Raw genomic sequence first — 14,181 nt, forward strand, 5'->3', positions numbered from 1 at the left:
GGTGACCTATTTGAAAATAGCTGTCTTCAGTTTTTAATCAGCAATACAGCAGAAGCAGAGGAAGGTGCTAAAAAGCCCACTGAGATTGTACTCAAGATGTGAATTCATAACCTGTCAAATTTAAGTCTTTCGGTTTGATTCTAAGTATATCTCTTCTTATTTTGGTGCTTGCCCATCCCTTGGCTAGGTGGTTCAATACTTGAGCTGTTTGATCAACACGTTTATTGCTACTCAGGGCAAAATCTAAGATCAAATTTAACTGAAATTGGAGGAGACTGAAGTTTGACTGCAGTGTGATGGTTGTATCAGGGATATGCCCATGAGCAATATAGAAATGGACTGCAGATATGTTAAGGTATAAGCTATTCAAAAAATGCAGTCTGTACATCCTCCATAGCGAATAGAGAAAAAATTATGTGAAACTCCTCTAAAACAGCATTGATGGGGAGCGTGCTTGAATTTGGTCAGGACTTCCATTGCAGTGCATCAGCCTGATCAGGGCACATGAAATCATGGACTGGCAACTGGGTGGTGACAAGGTACCAAGCACGGCTTTCCATAGGCAGGCCAAGGTGACTTTAGAAAAGAAAAAATGTAATGTGCTGATGGAAACACTAAAAATATTAACAGTGTGGTAATCATTTAACTGTGAGATTAAACTACTTGAGTTAAAGAATAATTTAGAAGACATTTAAGCTTAAAATAAGAACTTCAATCCAAATATATGTCATGGTCTTGGCAACTTTAAAGCAGAAAGTAAAACTTTTTCTGGTTTTGGTTAAGGAAAGTTTCTGGCTAGAAACCAAAGCAAAAAGTTCCTTTCAGTTTTCATAGGAAGATTACCAAACTCTCTGGCTGAAGCATCACCTGCCTCTGGTTTGCTGGAGCATGGCTATAGAGTACAGCACCCATAGGGCCCAAGTAGGTGCGAGTACCAGATCTGAGCTACAGGGAGGAGGACAGGGAACATTTAACTGTCATTTCCAAGTGTATCAAAAGTCTCACATGCCCGACAGTGGTAGGAGGGAAGTTGTCAAAGGGAGGTGATGGTAACTGCAGATAGAAACAAGGATATATTAAAATTTGCAGATCTTTTATAACGTGTATTTCTGTAACTGAGCTTCCAAGCAATGTCAGTTGCCTGAGGGCAGGTTGCAAAGCACTTGGCTCAAAGCAAGCTGAAGGTTACTGATGGCTTGAAGGGAAAAATATGCAAAGAATTGCATAGAAAAGCAATTACTTTACCATAAAGTGGCTTGAATGAGTGATAATTAATTACTTACTGAAAAAACTATGCAGGTTTTTATCAGCAGTTGATACTGGAGTCAGTAAGGTGGCGAGTATTGAGGTATGTTGGCAAGAAAAAAACAAACCATTAGCTAGCAATATAATCGTGTAGTTTAACTACTTCCCAGCTAAAGGGAGAGAAATGCAAAGTATCAGCAGTGCTACCTGTGAGACTATCTGCTCATACTAGACATTCCACTGAGTTTTTGCTGCAGTGTTTGTGGCTTTACAGAACTGCCAAAAGCCTTGAAATGGTTAAAAGGCTGTGGTGGATTCATGGGGGGAAAAACGTTTCTGATAAGATAAAGCAGCTAACTTATCTGGGAAAATACGCTAGAAATTGGTAATGCTATCTCACAGCTGTGAATGATCGTGAAGCAGAGCTTGAAAAGCAAGAATCCCCAATGGTTTATCAGTGGGTTTAGCAAAAAGGGAGAAAACTGATCAGTCATATTACTGTGGCATGTGATGCTCTCACATCAACTTTTGCTCATGTGTATGGCTGGATTTCCATAGGAAGGTCACATCCTCTTCCACAAAGGGCAGATGTTTCAAGTGGAATTGGTTCCTGTAGGCGTGGATGAATTCAAGAAAAGAAAGCTGTCTGCAAAGATGGAGAGTTACCAGACAGTAGTCACTGAATTCAAGTCCTGGCTTTCTGTCATCATCACCTGTTTTTAAAGGAGAAAAGATACTTTATCTGAAATCATAAAAGGCAAAGTTGTAGTAGAAAGTGGCAATATGCTGGTTGTTGTTTTTTTTATTTCAATTATCTGTTGAAAATAGAAAGAACAAGCATTAGATGTGGTCTTCTGCCATTTCAGGCTATTTAACCAGTGGACCTAATCTATCCATTTGTTAGTGGACCTTCTGCAACTTTCTGAACAGCTGGATCTGTGGTTTTTGTCATTTTTCACTTTCCCTCTCCTGGATAGATCTGGCTGTTAATTACGATGTATTGAAATATGAAAACCCAACCATTATTGGAATGCCCTCAGACCCTCAGAAAAGACCTTTCTGTAAAACTAAGAAGTTTTCCAAAAATACTCATTAGATCATAATTGGTTTATATTGTTTATATGTCTCTTAATTCTGTGATCACATGCTGATTGTTTTGTCTTCCAGGCAAATTTTCTTGGTAATGTGTCATCTGTTTGTGTGTGCAGAAGTGTAAAATGACTAATTCTTTGTACTATTTACATTCATAAAGTCACAATTTTAGCTTCTAACTTGAAGCAACTGCCAAAAAAACCTTCCATGGAAACATGAGAATGAGAGACATTAAATCATTGGTCCCAAATACGACATACACATTGTGTAACAAAACAAAATTACCTTGGCAAGACTCTTCCCTTTGAATTGTAAATAGGTGAGTCTGTTCTTACACCTGCCATGCTTTGAAAGCTGTAAATAGATGTGTGGGGAGAGGATGTATATACATTTGTATACATAGGTATTAATTACATGCACATTCATTTTTTGAACAATGAAAAGAAGGAGGAGTAAGTTGACAGAGTTTACGTAGGAAAGGATTCCCGCTTATCTGTCCCGTTGATATTTGATGGTAATCCATCCTGGATCTCTCCACTGTAATATTACTGTATCCACTGTAATATGTAGTAATATTAACAGGTATCTAAAAATCCACTTTGCAAGTCTTGAAGACTTCTGGACGCCACACATGTGCTTTGGAAGCACATTTATTCCAGCCAGGTTGTTCAGTCTTCTGGGGGCCATTTGGCTTCAATGGAGGGGATTGCCACCCAGCTCCAGTCCTGAACTTCTGGCATGTTAGCGGTTGAAGCTTCTGATGTTAAAAGCACATAAATAATGGCTGTCACAAGCTTCTTAATTTCTTGATTGCCTTTTAGAAAGCCGTCTATGTAAATTCTGGCTTTTTAATGGGATTTTAGGTTGAGAACAGTTGTAATTTCTTTTGAATAGTTACACAGCACAAATGTGTGTGCATTAAATATAAGTTGTATGCATTGTGGCTAACAGTGTTTCAGTTCCAGCACCTTTTCTATTTAGCATTAAGAGCTAGTGGATTGCTTTGCCAATTGGCCAAGAATTGCTTATTTTCCTGCGCTATCTTTGACACTACGGAGAAATGAATAGCAGTTGTAGAGTTTAGGAAGAGCGAAGAAATAGTATTTTCTGGTTCAGAGAGCTAATTAGGAGAAAATGTCCATGGAGGTTGGGTCTTTAACACCACCACCACTTTTTAGAAGACTAAGAGGAAAATTTAATGATTACTTTTAATTTTGCAGGCAACCAGCATCAAGCGTGAAATGACCTTCCCCGCATTTCAACAGGAGGATATAAGAACTGACATCAGTCAAAAACTGCCAGACCATCAGTTTCTCCTGTTCACCACGAAGGAGGAAGATCTAAAAACAGCAGAGACCAAAAAAACCAGCAGAGTTCATGAGTATGAAAAGGAAAACACTCGTTCTGTTTGTCTTCTGGAACAGAAGCGCAAGGTTGTTTCTTCAAATATTGATGTGCCTCCAGCAAGGTGAGGAAAGTTAGTTTTGGTTTGGTTTTGTTGTTGATTGTTGGGGTTTTTTATGCTTTTCCTGTGTGTTTGGTTTTTTTTTTCTTCCTGGTGGGATATTGAAGGCAGCTTTGCCAAGTGTACTGTGAGCAGTTAAAACTGGTATTCATATTTAAGCAGCCCAAAGTTGTTCTCAGCTCCTCTACCTGAGAGATCTGCTAGGAAGTAGAAAACGGTAGTAGAAGGAGCTGAGGCGATCAGAAGTGTAGGACTTGCAATGGTCTTGCGATTATCATGTGCTGCAACTGAGATGCACCCAGAAGAGGATGTATCTTAACACGGGGAGACTGTTGACCCAGCTTCAGCTTTGCCTGATAAATAATCTTCTGAATGACACATTGGATCATCCCTAAAGCCACCTATTACACAGAAATGTGCAGTGACTTGTTCTGGATATCGAGGTTGTAGTATCATATTTTCTGCTATCTGCTTACATGAGGGAGAGCTGAGTCATGACATGGTGCGTGAAATGGATTAATAGAAAAAAGGAGGTGAGGAAAAGACAGTGCAGGGAAATCAAAACTGTATGAAATGGGAATTTAGGGATGTTGTTGTTGCTTTCTTAATTCTTATTCCTTGGATTTCTTGTGAATGCACATAAATTTTGGTGACTGCAGCACTGCACTTCTCATTATAGAATACTTACAGGGAAATATTTTGAGAAAAAAAAATATTCTTTTGTGTAAGGAGGTGAATATGAAATTCAGTTTCATATGGCTATACACACCATCTTGAGAACAAACTAAGCTAGTGTTTTGAAGTGCTATGAAAATGCAGTTTGCTGTCTGTTCTGTTTTAAAACCTTGATGGAGATGAGGAGATGATCAGTTTCACTTCAGATGCTAAATTAAATAGGAAGGTTGAACTTTACTAAACCCTGAACAATGTTGAGGTGGTTTAGAGACAAGTTCATCCTACTGCAAAATCTTCATTAGCAGGAGCATATGAGTATCTTCATAAGAGCTCTGGAGAAGCGTCTACAAGAGGGTTGGTAACATGGAAAGGTATCCTTCACTTTGACCACTAAATGAAACAAAGTCCATCCCATCTCGTGTTGTTCTTAACGATACCAGTGAATGTGAATGAAAATCTTTGTGAGGCTCTGTATTCAAATATTCAACAGCTCAAAAAATATTGGCGTGATGAATGCTGCTTCTCAGACACCTGGCCTCAGTAGTACTGCAGTTCTTTGATTATTGCTCACAGACTATAAACGTAAAAGCATGTGAAGATATTTTATCGTGGTCTCTGGCATTTCAGGTGCTTCATACTAAGGTGTGCTGAAATTACTGTAGATGGAAATGTATAGGGGAGACGGTTGGGTTGCCATGTATGGAAAATGACAATCTAGTGAACGATGTGGACAATATAATTCTGTTCTTTGAGGAGAGATAGATCCATAGTATGTAACAGCCCAGCAGTAACGTAGTTTTCTGGAGGTTGGAAGGTGTGGGTTCTGGCTATTCTGTTGTGTTTGGAGCAGTGCCCTGGGGTCATCCAGGGAGGTGTCCTGACCATCACATTCCTGGCATACTGAAGGTGCTGCATAGGGCAGATCTTTAAAGTCATAGCGTCAGGCTAAATGTACCAGTATTTCATTACATACTGGAGAATGTTAATACTGAAATGCAAATCAGCTTTTAAAGCTGATTGTTCACATTTTCTGTTTCATCTTTCATTATACCTGCGGACCTCTCTGTCTCTCTCTGCTCCTCCATCAGAAGTTTCTGCTGGGTTAAAGTAGAAGATCAGGGCAATTTTTTGTTGTTGTTTTTTTATTTTTAAGCTATTTTTAAAAATTTTGGAATACAAAACTGAGATACGAACTTAAAAGCATGAAGTCTTTCCTTTGTCAGATCTCTTCCTTCTTTCATTGTGCACTAATACTGTGCAAGGTGTATAGCATTCTAGCTTCTCCAACTCAGATGAGCACAGTGAAACCGTTAGCTCAGTAAATGAGCTGTCTAATATGAAGCAAGGAATTCAGATTTCATTATCACTTTTCAAAGTGTAAATTTTTCATCAGTTTTAGTGCTTAGAGTACTGGTTTTGGAGAAAACGGTCTGACAACTCCACTACAAACTGCAGTTATCTCTGAGAATTGAGATTTTATCTACAGAACAGAGGAAAATACATTTTGGTTGACCTGCAGTTCAACTACAAGCGATCAAACACAGAAAAGATCCCTGGGATCTGAGTAGTGAAAGGTCATTTTCTAATAAGAGCGGTGCCACACAGGGGATAATAGCATTGCATTGTAGGCAGAAGGAAGCCCAGCTCTGCTGGTGTTCTGAGCAGCTACATCTGCAGAGGTCAGCTGCAATCAAAGATGATGTCCCCAGCAGGCAGTGGTGTAGAAGTTAGCAGAGCCTTTTCACTCATTTGTATTTTCATCAGTTTTGCACCAGAATCCACACTTACTCTCAAAGCAAGTCAGCAAGAAAGAGGAGAAGCAGCCTGGACCGGTGGCAGCACAGATGGGAGAGCAACAGTTAGGGCCTGGATAGCAATTGCAGTTCAGGTCTGGTAGAGGCTGCTTGTATTGTGGGGACTGGATGGTGAGCAGCAGACCACAAGGGGTAAAGTTTCCTTCTTTCACGTGAAACATAAGGGTAAACATGCGGAACTGATGGTGGGGTTGAAACTCCATTTAAACAGATGTGATTTGACCAGCTGCATCTGGAAGCCCTTTGTAACTTCTCTGCATTTCTGACCTTACGTCAAAAAGATGTTACGTCTTTTCTGGTGTGAGGGAAGGGAGCAAATTTAAACATCCAGAAGGGTTAGAGAGTCAAGGAAGGAAATGAACAGGCATCACTCCTGCCCTTCTAGGGGGTGGCAGTGTTTTAATAATTTTGTAAATTTACTAAATGATCTCAAAATATTGTGTAATATCTATTATCCACTTGCTATACCGCTATATTCCCTCCAGTACTGTATTTCCTCTGAACAAATAGAAGAAACCCAAATTTTCCAACTGCTGAACTTTCTCTACATTGTTTGTGTTGCTAAAGAGAAAGACAGAGCGAAAGCTCAGTAGCTTAAGTACTTCCAATAGTGAGAAAATAGCTGTTGTGCAATAAAAACCTCCAGTTCTTTGGCCTTGCTGGTTCACTATTAAGTAGTGCCACCTACAGTGACAGTCATATGCGTTGGATCTTCCTGTCTTGTGTTTCTTTGGTTTTTTAAGGAGTTGCCCTGTTATTTCACAATAAATTTTTCTTCACGTACCCGTACATTATCCACTAATTAGTTCTTAATTTATTGGAAAAATATGTGAAGGAATTGAAATAAAGTAGATGAAGTGTCTCAAGGAATTCTTTCTCTCATTGCTGTTTTATGCACTTCTAATATAGGCATAGAAACCTACGACAGAATAAATGGTAGCCATGTTTTCTGGCCACCATTGTAAGGAGACAGCTTAGGCAGTGTCGCATTTATTTCCCAGAGTGATTTTCTTGCCAGGTATCTCCAGGAACGTAGCTCTGGGCAACCTTCTGATCGGGCAGTTTGCTGCTGATCCCTGCGGCCCACTGGGTACGGCTGGTTGTGCAGCATGCATTTCAATGGGAACATTTGCATGTTTTCCTAGCCAAACCTCTCCAGGATCCTGACTCGGAGATCAAAAGCAGTATCTGCTTAACTCTGATATCCTCATGATGAGGACTTCATGATGTACTTCCAAGAGGAGGAACCCAGCGATCACGTTGTGCTGTTTTGTTTGCCCAGAGGTGTTTATTCAGATGCATTCTTCTCACTCTGTTTTAGAAAAGCCCAGCTTCACTGAGGAAGAGCTCCTTTTCTATTTGCTACGTAATGTTGGCAGAACAGATCGATCAGGCAGCTTCAGAGGGAGTCAACTATTTGTTGGCTGCTGGTGCTTTCAAGGCAAATGGATGAAAACAGAAGGCCAAGAAAGCAGGCTGTGCTGCAGATTTATTGCAAGCTTCTGCAAACTTCCTTCCAGCTCCAAATCACTTCATTGAGACACGTTTCATCTTTTTTCCAACTACCCTTTGGACTGAATGTTCTCATCTCTTTAAGTTCTATTTTCTGTGCATTCATCATAGTTGGAAACTTTGAAACCCATTGTTTTTCATGTAATGAAAATTACACCCAGAGTAATTCCCATATTTCAGAGCTTCTGTAATAATGTTGGTAGCTGGCAATACCATGTGTTTAAAATCAGCTTCTTCAAATATCCGCAGCAGCTAATTATTGAAGTATTAAATTGTTGCTTTGTTTTGCTAGGCTTCTTTAGTTAAATTTGTGTGCAGCTTGATTGGATTTCACCCAAGCAGTCATTAGAGCTTGATTATGCTTAATATTGATGGTGAACTGCTTGTCATGGTCTGCTGCAAAAAAGACGTGTCTTCTAGGATCCCATTGTTAGGGGGAAAAGAGGTTTAGACAAAAAGCAGTCGTGTTCTTCATGTGCTTCTCTATGCTGCTTTCCAGTACTAGATTTTCTTTACCTTACTGAAGGACTGTATGTGTATATTAAACTCCAGGGGCCTTTGAAAATGCACATGTAAGCAGTGTAGCAGAAGTTGAATTGAAAAATGTAGATTAAATTGCAAGTAAAAACTCTGCAGGTGCTTACTGCAGTTACAACAGAGCCAAACTGTAATTCCCAAAGTCACCTTACTCGTCGAACTGAGATCTTCCACATCCCTTGCCTTGGTGTTTGTTGCCATGATAGATGAACCAGCTGCTTGAGATGCTGAAACAGAGAAGGGGAAAATGCCCGTAGATGTACTGGTGTCTGCATTTGAGCTGTGGAAATCTGACCTTTCACTTGATGAGGTGTGTCAGGTCTCAGTGATGCTGAGGAGCAGAGGATGTGATCAGTGGGACTGTCCCATTCAAAGGGTGGTTGAACCTGGGGGTGGCTGAGCTTGCTACCAATACTGTTGACACAGGCATAAAAATTCCTAAGTCCTCACTGCCATTTGTCAGGAAGGATAGTTTGCTGAAAAAATTATTTGCATGTAGTATCCATCACTGAAGAAGAGTTTACTCTGTGTGCATAACGTATCTCTGCTTTCTCTTCCATTGGATATTTTTGTCAGTCCTGCTTCATTCTGTTGTATTGCATGCAAATCCATCCAAGAGCTTCAAGATCTCCTGTACATGGCTTTATGCCTACAATAATGGTTTCAGCTGGTAATGAAACTGGTTATGTGGCTCAGGAAGTTGACCTTCGTGACCAGTCTTAGATATATACTAGCTAGACTTTCTAGCAAGATTTTGGCAAGTTACTATTCTTGCTACAGTGTATTAGATGAGATGATACTACTCAGAGATTTGTTTTTTTCAGTGATGCCTAAATCATAGGCATATGATCATCATCATAAATCATATTAATCTGAAGGAAAGCTACTTCTCAGGAATACGTTCCTTTCTGCTTGGTGGGGTTTCTTGTAGCAACAAGTCATCGCATAGACTTCTTTGTTGTGCCTCTGTCTCTAAAATGTAACCCATGCACCTTTTCTTCTGAAGAATACAACAGTATTTTCATTAGGAGAGGAATTCAGCTATTTGGGGTTATGGCCAGTGGTAGTGTCCCTTTTCTTTTATTCTAGTAAAAACTAAACATGGACTGAATTGTTGGTGCAATGAATGATGGTCATATTAAGCTTTCCCACTGCCTGATACTGGAGTCGGTATTATTTTAGGTAATCGCTATTTTCAAAAGGAGGCTGAAAAGATTTTGCTTATGTCCTAATACGTAAATGCACACACGTGTAATGTATCTGTATGTATATACACGTAAATAAGCTTCCAGTTTCTCCTGAAAATTCTACTTTCAAAGCAATGAGGAAGATTTGTTTCCATCCATAGAAACGTCTTTAAAACCTTATTACCCTGGTAGTCAAGACAAAGGGCTGAATTATTTCATCTGTGTGACCAAAGTTGCCAATGGACAGTGATCTCATTATCAAGCAGATTTCAATGAATTCTTCTAATGTGACACACAGGAAAAATGTGTCCTTAATCTACAGGGAGCTCTGGGCGCTGGTTCTTGAGGAGCTGCATTCAGCAGTCATTGCCGCTCTATCTGCTCGCTACCACTGTGAATGGACATCTTGTTCTCAGCTCTTCAGTTCCCTTAAAAAATGGAGTGTAATTTCAAAGCACTCCTAAACAGCAGGCAATATTCAGTAAGGGTAATGTCTTTGTGGTTTGTGTTAGCTGTGGAGCAAAAAAAAAAGTCCTGTTGAAATGCCATCTGTGCTGAGAAAAAGTCAATGGATATGTGGTTTTTAACTTGTGTAGCTGTGAGACGTGCAAGAATGGGTTCCCGTGTATGTGGTTGTGTAGAAGCATATTTGTAGCTACCATTTTATTTAAACGCTATAGAGCTACAATATTCTGGCTTACACGGTGATATTCAGTACTGTATCACTCAGGTCGGGAAGGACACGGAGCTTGCCCTTCTGAGACAAGTTCTAACACTGATAATTTTTTCTCAAATATTTGTAGAAATTTCTGTTTAACTCCTCTAGCATCATCTCCATGATAACATTAATTTCACACATGAAAAGAATTAGGTAAAAAGTGAGACTTTTCTATATTTATAATAATGTGCTTTCGTTATGTTCAAGGGCTTTTTGGTACTTCGTTTATATTCCTGTGAAGATGACTCTATTATAAGGCTTATTGAACCCCACTGATTTTATTCCGTACATAAAGTGTATCATTGGTTTGCATAGATGAAAAGCCATTTTTAAGGTGATTTTTATTAACTTCTGTAACAAATATTTTTCTGATCTCTTTTATATAGAGATTTTATATCCATATGGTACCTGTTTTGCCTGTTACTAGTAGAGTTTTTATAACAGGAGTGTGAAAGGATGGAGCACTTAGCCTAAATACTGATATTTCAACATGATTAGGATATGTATGTATGTATATACGTGTGCCCCAGTGGGGACAGGCTGAGAGAGTTGGGGCTCTTAAGTCTGGAGAAGAGAGAAGGCTCCTGGGGACCTTATAGAGTTTCCATCACCTGAAGGAGGCCTATAGGAAAGCTGGGGAGGGACTTTTTATAAGGGCACATAGCAACAGGTTGAGGGGAAATGGTTTTAAAGTGGAGGAGGATGGATTTAGACTAGATATTAGAAAGAAATTCTTTACTGTGAAGGTGGTGAGACACTGGTTGCTCAGGGAGGTTGTGGATGCTTCCTCCATGGCAACATTCAAGGCCAGGCTGGATGGGGTTTTAAGCAACCTGGTCTAGAGGGAGGTGTCCCTGCCTTTAACAGGGGGTTGGAACTGGATGATCTTAAAGGTCCCTTCCAACCCAAACCATTCTGTGATTCTGTGATCTTATTTGAAACAGAACCACATCTTTCTGTGGTTTCAGCAGTCTGCTGAATATGAACTGAATACATCCAACTCATCCCTTTTTCTCCTTGATAGTTTTGGAAGAATATGAGAGCGGAAGTGTCGTTAGGTACGCAAGGTCTTCATGAAGTAGCTGTCATTTTGTTGCTAGTGTTTCCAAGTCGTGTACTTGGCCTTGTGGTTGACAGCACACTGCACAGAACATACATTGCAGGCATTCTGCACCACAGTGTTGGTTCCATATGGAAAGCACAGTGAATGCATGTGTCTTGCAAGCTCGCAAGTCAGTGTATTTTTAGCACATACTAAATGACCATTCTACAGTTTTCTTGCGACAGTAAAAACTAGTCGCTGTTCCTCACGTGCACCAGACAAGCTCATTAGGCAGGAAGTTCTGTGATTTTATATATGCCTTTATTTTAAGTTCTGTTGTGGAAACTCTTGCTGTTGATGCGATGCCAAGTCTGCAGCATCCACCGGGACACTTCAGACCAGTACTATCTTTGGTAAACCAGGAGGAAGCTCTGGGTGGAACATGAACTTATGTTTCATCTGATCCCGTAGGAAACTGCATCCTGTAGTGCTTTGCTGCTCCACCATGCAGTGAAAGCGGGTGAAATGAGTTGAGACATCTTGCTCGAAACATTCCCAAGCAAATGTATGTTTACACTTTCCATAGAAGTGACGTTTAGAAAAATAACTCATTTTGGGATAAAACATTCACTGTTGGTGGCTGTGTGTGAAATTGTTTGTTTGGTAACCACATCTTCAAAACAGCTCCCTAGGGAGCTGAAGTAAAGAGTATAGAATAACGTTGCCAGAAAACAGTAGCAGAGTGTTTCTCTTTTTATTTATGCATCATCATATGCTGGATGCCTGGCAGTTGCAATTGTATCAAGGAGCATGGCAGACCTTCGGTTGTAGCTGGGCTCCTGACCTTTTTTATCCACCAGCAGCAGAGGTAGCGTCATTGTGGTTAGCTGAGCTGTTTCCAGTGCGATTTTATCTGGAACATTCAGAAAGAGCCATTTCCTTGAGCACTGGTAAACATCCAGCTGCTGCTGGTGGCCTGCTTGTAGTTCAGACCTGTCTCCTACCACACACCTCACCTTCAGGGCCTTACTTAACTTGTAGACAAAGGAGGATCTGATACTATCTCTTGCCAGTCCCTGGTGCAAATATATGCAGCATTTTTTTTTTTTCATTTTATTATGTGTTGTTTTGAGTAAGAAGACTGGAGAGAAAATCGATGTTGTATATTCAATACTGGTCTTAGAAAAATAAACCGATTATGTACTATGCTTTTATCATTAACATTAGAGCAGTACAGAAACAAGCTTTCAATTATGTTTCAAATTAAGACATAATGTGTGGCATTAATAAGCATGGTTTGTATTGGTCCTACAGATAGAAGATTTGAATTACATTATGCAGCAAATGTTGTTAGTAATCTCGGTTGGTTTTTTTTTTTCCCTTTTCCTTATTTCCATTTTTGTTCAGCAACCTGTTGTGCAGACACCCAAACTGTTCTCAGTATTAATTAAGTAAGATAGCCTGTCACTATTACAGGATCTGGAGGGGCTGAGCTGCACAGACAAGCCAGGGAAGGATGCACCTGCTTTGAAACATGTCTGAAGAGGCAGCAGTTGTCCTGTGTGGCAGAACTGCTCTGCACTGCTGGGGCTTCTTGCTGTGTGAGAGGCAGATGTGGTCATTTCTGGTCTCATTGTGTCTGTGACATTACCCTGCAGTAGAAGAGGCCACTCAGGTACAGCTGAGGAGGTGCTGACTGCACTGACTCCACTGATGTGATTTGTTAGCATCCTTTGGTGCCACGTGTGCCTTTTGAACCACTGTTGGCTCTAGTGGTACTGGTACCTTGTGATCCTAGCAGTACGCTTTTTTAATATATTTGATATCAAGTAAACAGGAAATACAGAGAACAAAATCTTTAGTCAGATGTCAAAACTGAAACCAGTTCTTCCTTCAGTCCATCCTTACGTCAGTTGCAAATATTGCACTATGATGTTTCTGCTTCTTAAATTAAAGTTTGCCCAAGCTAAATCTGTCCCTTGATATCTTGCTGACTTACTAAGCGTCTGGCCTAGAACTGCGCTCCTACTTTCGAAACCTCGTGTTGACTCACTGTGCCTTGCAGCTTCCCACGTACCCATCTATCGCTACGTGCTGTGTTCCTCCCACTTGTTCTCCCCTTCCTGCTCCTGTTGTGGGTATGCCTCTGCTCCAACCATCCTGTAAAAAACAAGGGAGGCTCCAAACCTCACTCTCTTTCAAATACTTTACATATTGAACAGATGCGTTTCTAAAACCTTCCTTTCAGCTCCAGCAAGGAATACATTTTTCTTCCTCTCTGCCTTTAACATTGTTCAAAAGATGCAGTTCCAAGTATTCTGAAATTACTCTCTGCTTGCTTTTATGATATGTTACATAAGCAACGGTTAGGATAAATTATACTGTGCTGAACTAAGGAGAATTGCATTGTTAAGAGCTCCTTGTCTTGTGTGATGCACTGGGTATATATGCGTGCATGGAAAATATCCAGACAATCTTTCTTGCCCTAATGCACTGGAAGGGAAGGCAGTGTGAGCTGCTTACTCACCAATGGGGTAGTTAAAACTTGGTGAGTAATGCTTGTGGTGAGGCCCAGAACAAAGTATATGTACTGATGTACTGTATATACTAATATACGGATATACTGTCTTACTTTATAGCCTTGCCTTGTTTACAGAATTGCTGTAGTTTTAATTTAAAAATATTTGAACAGATTTTAACAACCTTAAACTCATACCACGTTCTGTTTAAAAAATATGTTCAATACTTTTCCAAACTCCGTCTTTCGGGAGATGCACGACTGCCTGTTTTCTTTCTGGTGTGTTGCCAGATTTCCAGTATCATCATCTGTGCCAAATAATTGCTCACTTATTATAGAAGAAGCTTAAATATTGTCTTGGAGATATGCTTAGGAG

The 14,181-nt window shown here is 40.1% G+C and overlaps 1 protein-coding gene across 3 annotated transcripts in view; it reads left to right on the forward strand.

Moving 5' to 3' along the window:
* Nucleotides 1–14,181, forward strand: part of ZNF704 (zinc finger protein 704) — a 61,255-nt gene that overhangs the window by 10,784 nt on the left and 36,290 nt on the right. For all 3 annotated transcript variants that reach the window (XR_014942501.1, XM_015855876.3, XM_085537256.1), the window contains exon 2: nt 3,558–3,805. Coding sequence is in view for 2 of the 3 variants with exons in the window: in XM_015855876.3 (XP_015711362.3) it covers nt 3,558–3,805 (248 nt within the window). In the remaining variant the exon portion in view is untranslated. The remainder of the gene's footprint in view (nt 1–3,557; nt 3,806–14,181) is intronic.

Source organism: Coturnix japonica, chromosome 2, assembly GCF_054131305.1.
Source record: "Coturnix japonica strain WE chromosome 2, WE-NBRP24, whole genome shotgun sequence".
In the NCBI taxonomy this organism is placed as follows: domain Eukaryota; kingdom Metazoa; phylum Chordata; class Aves; order Galliformes; family Phasianidae; genus Coturnix; species Coturnix japonica.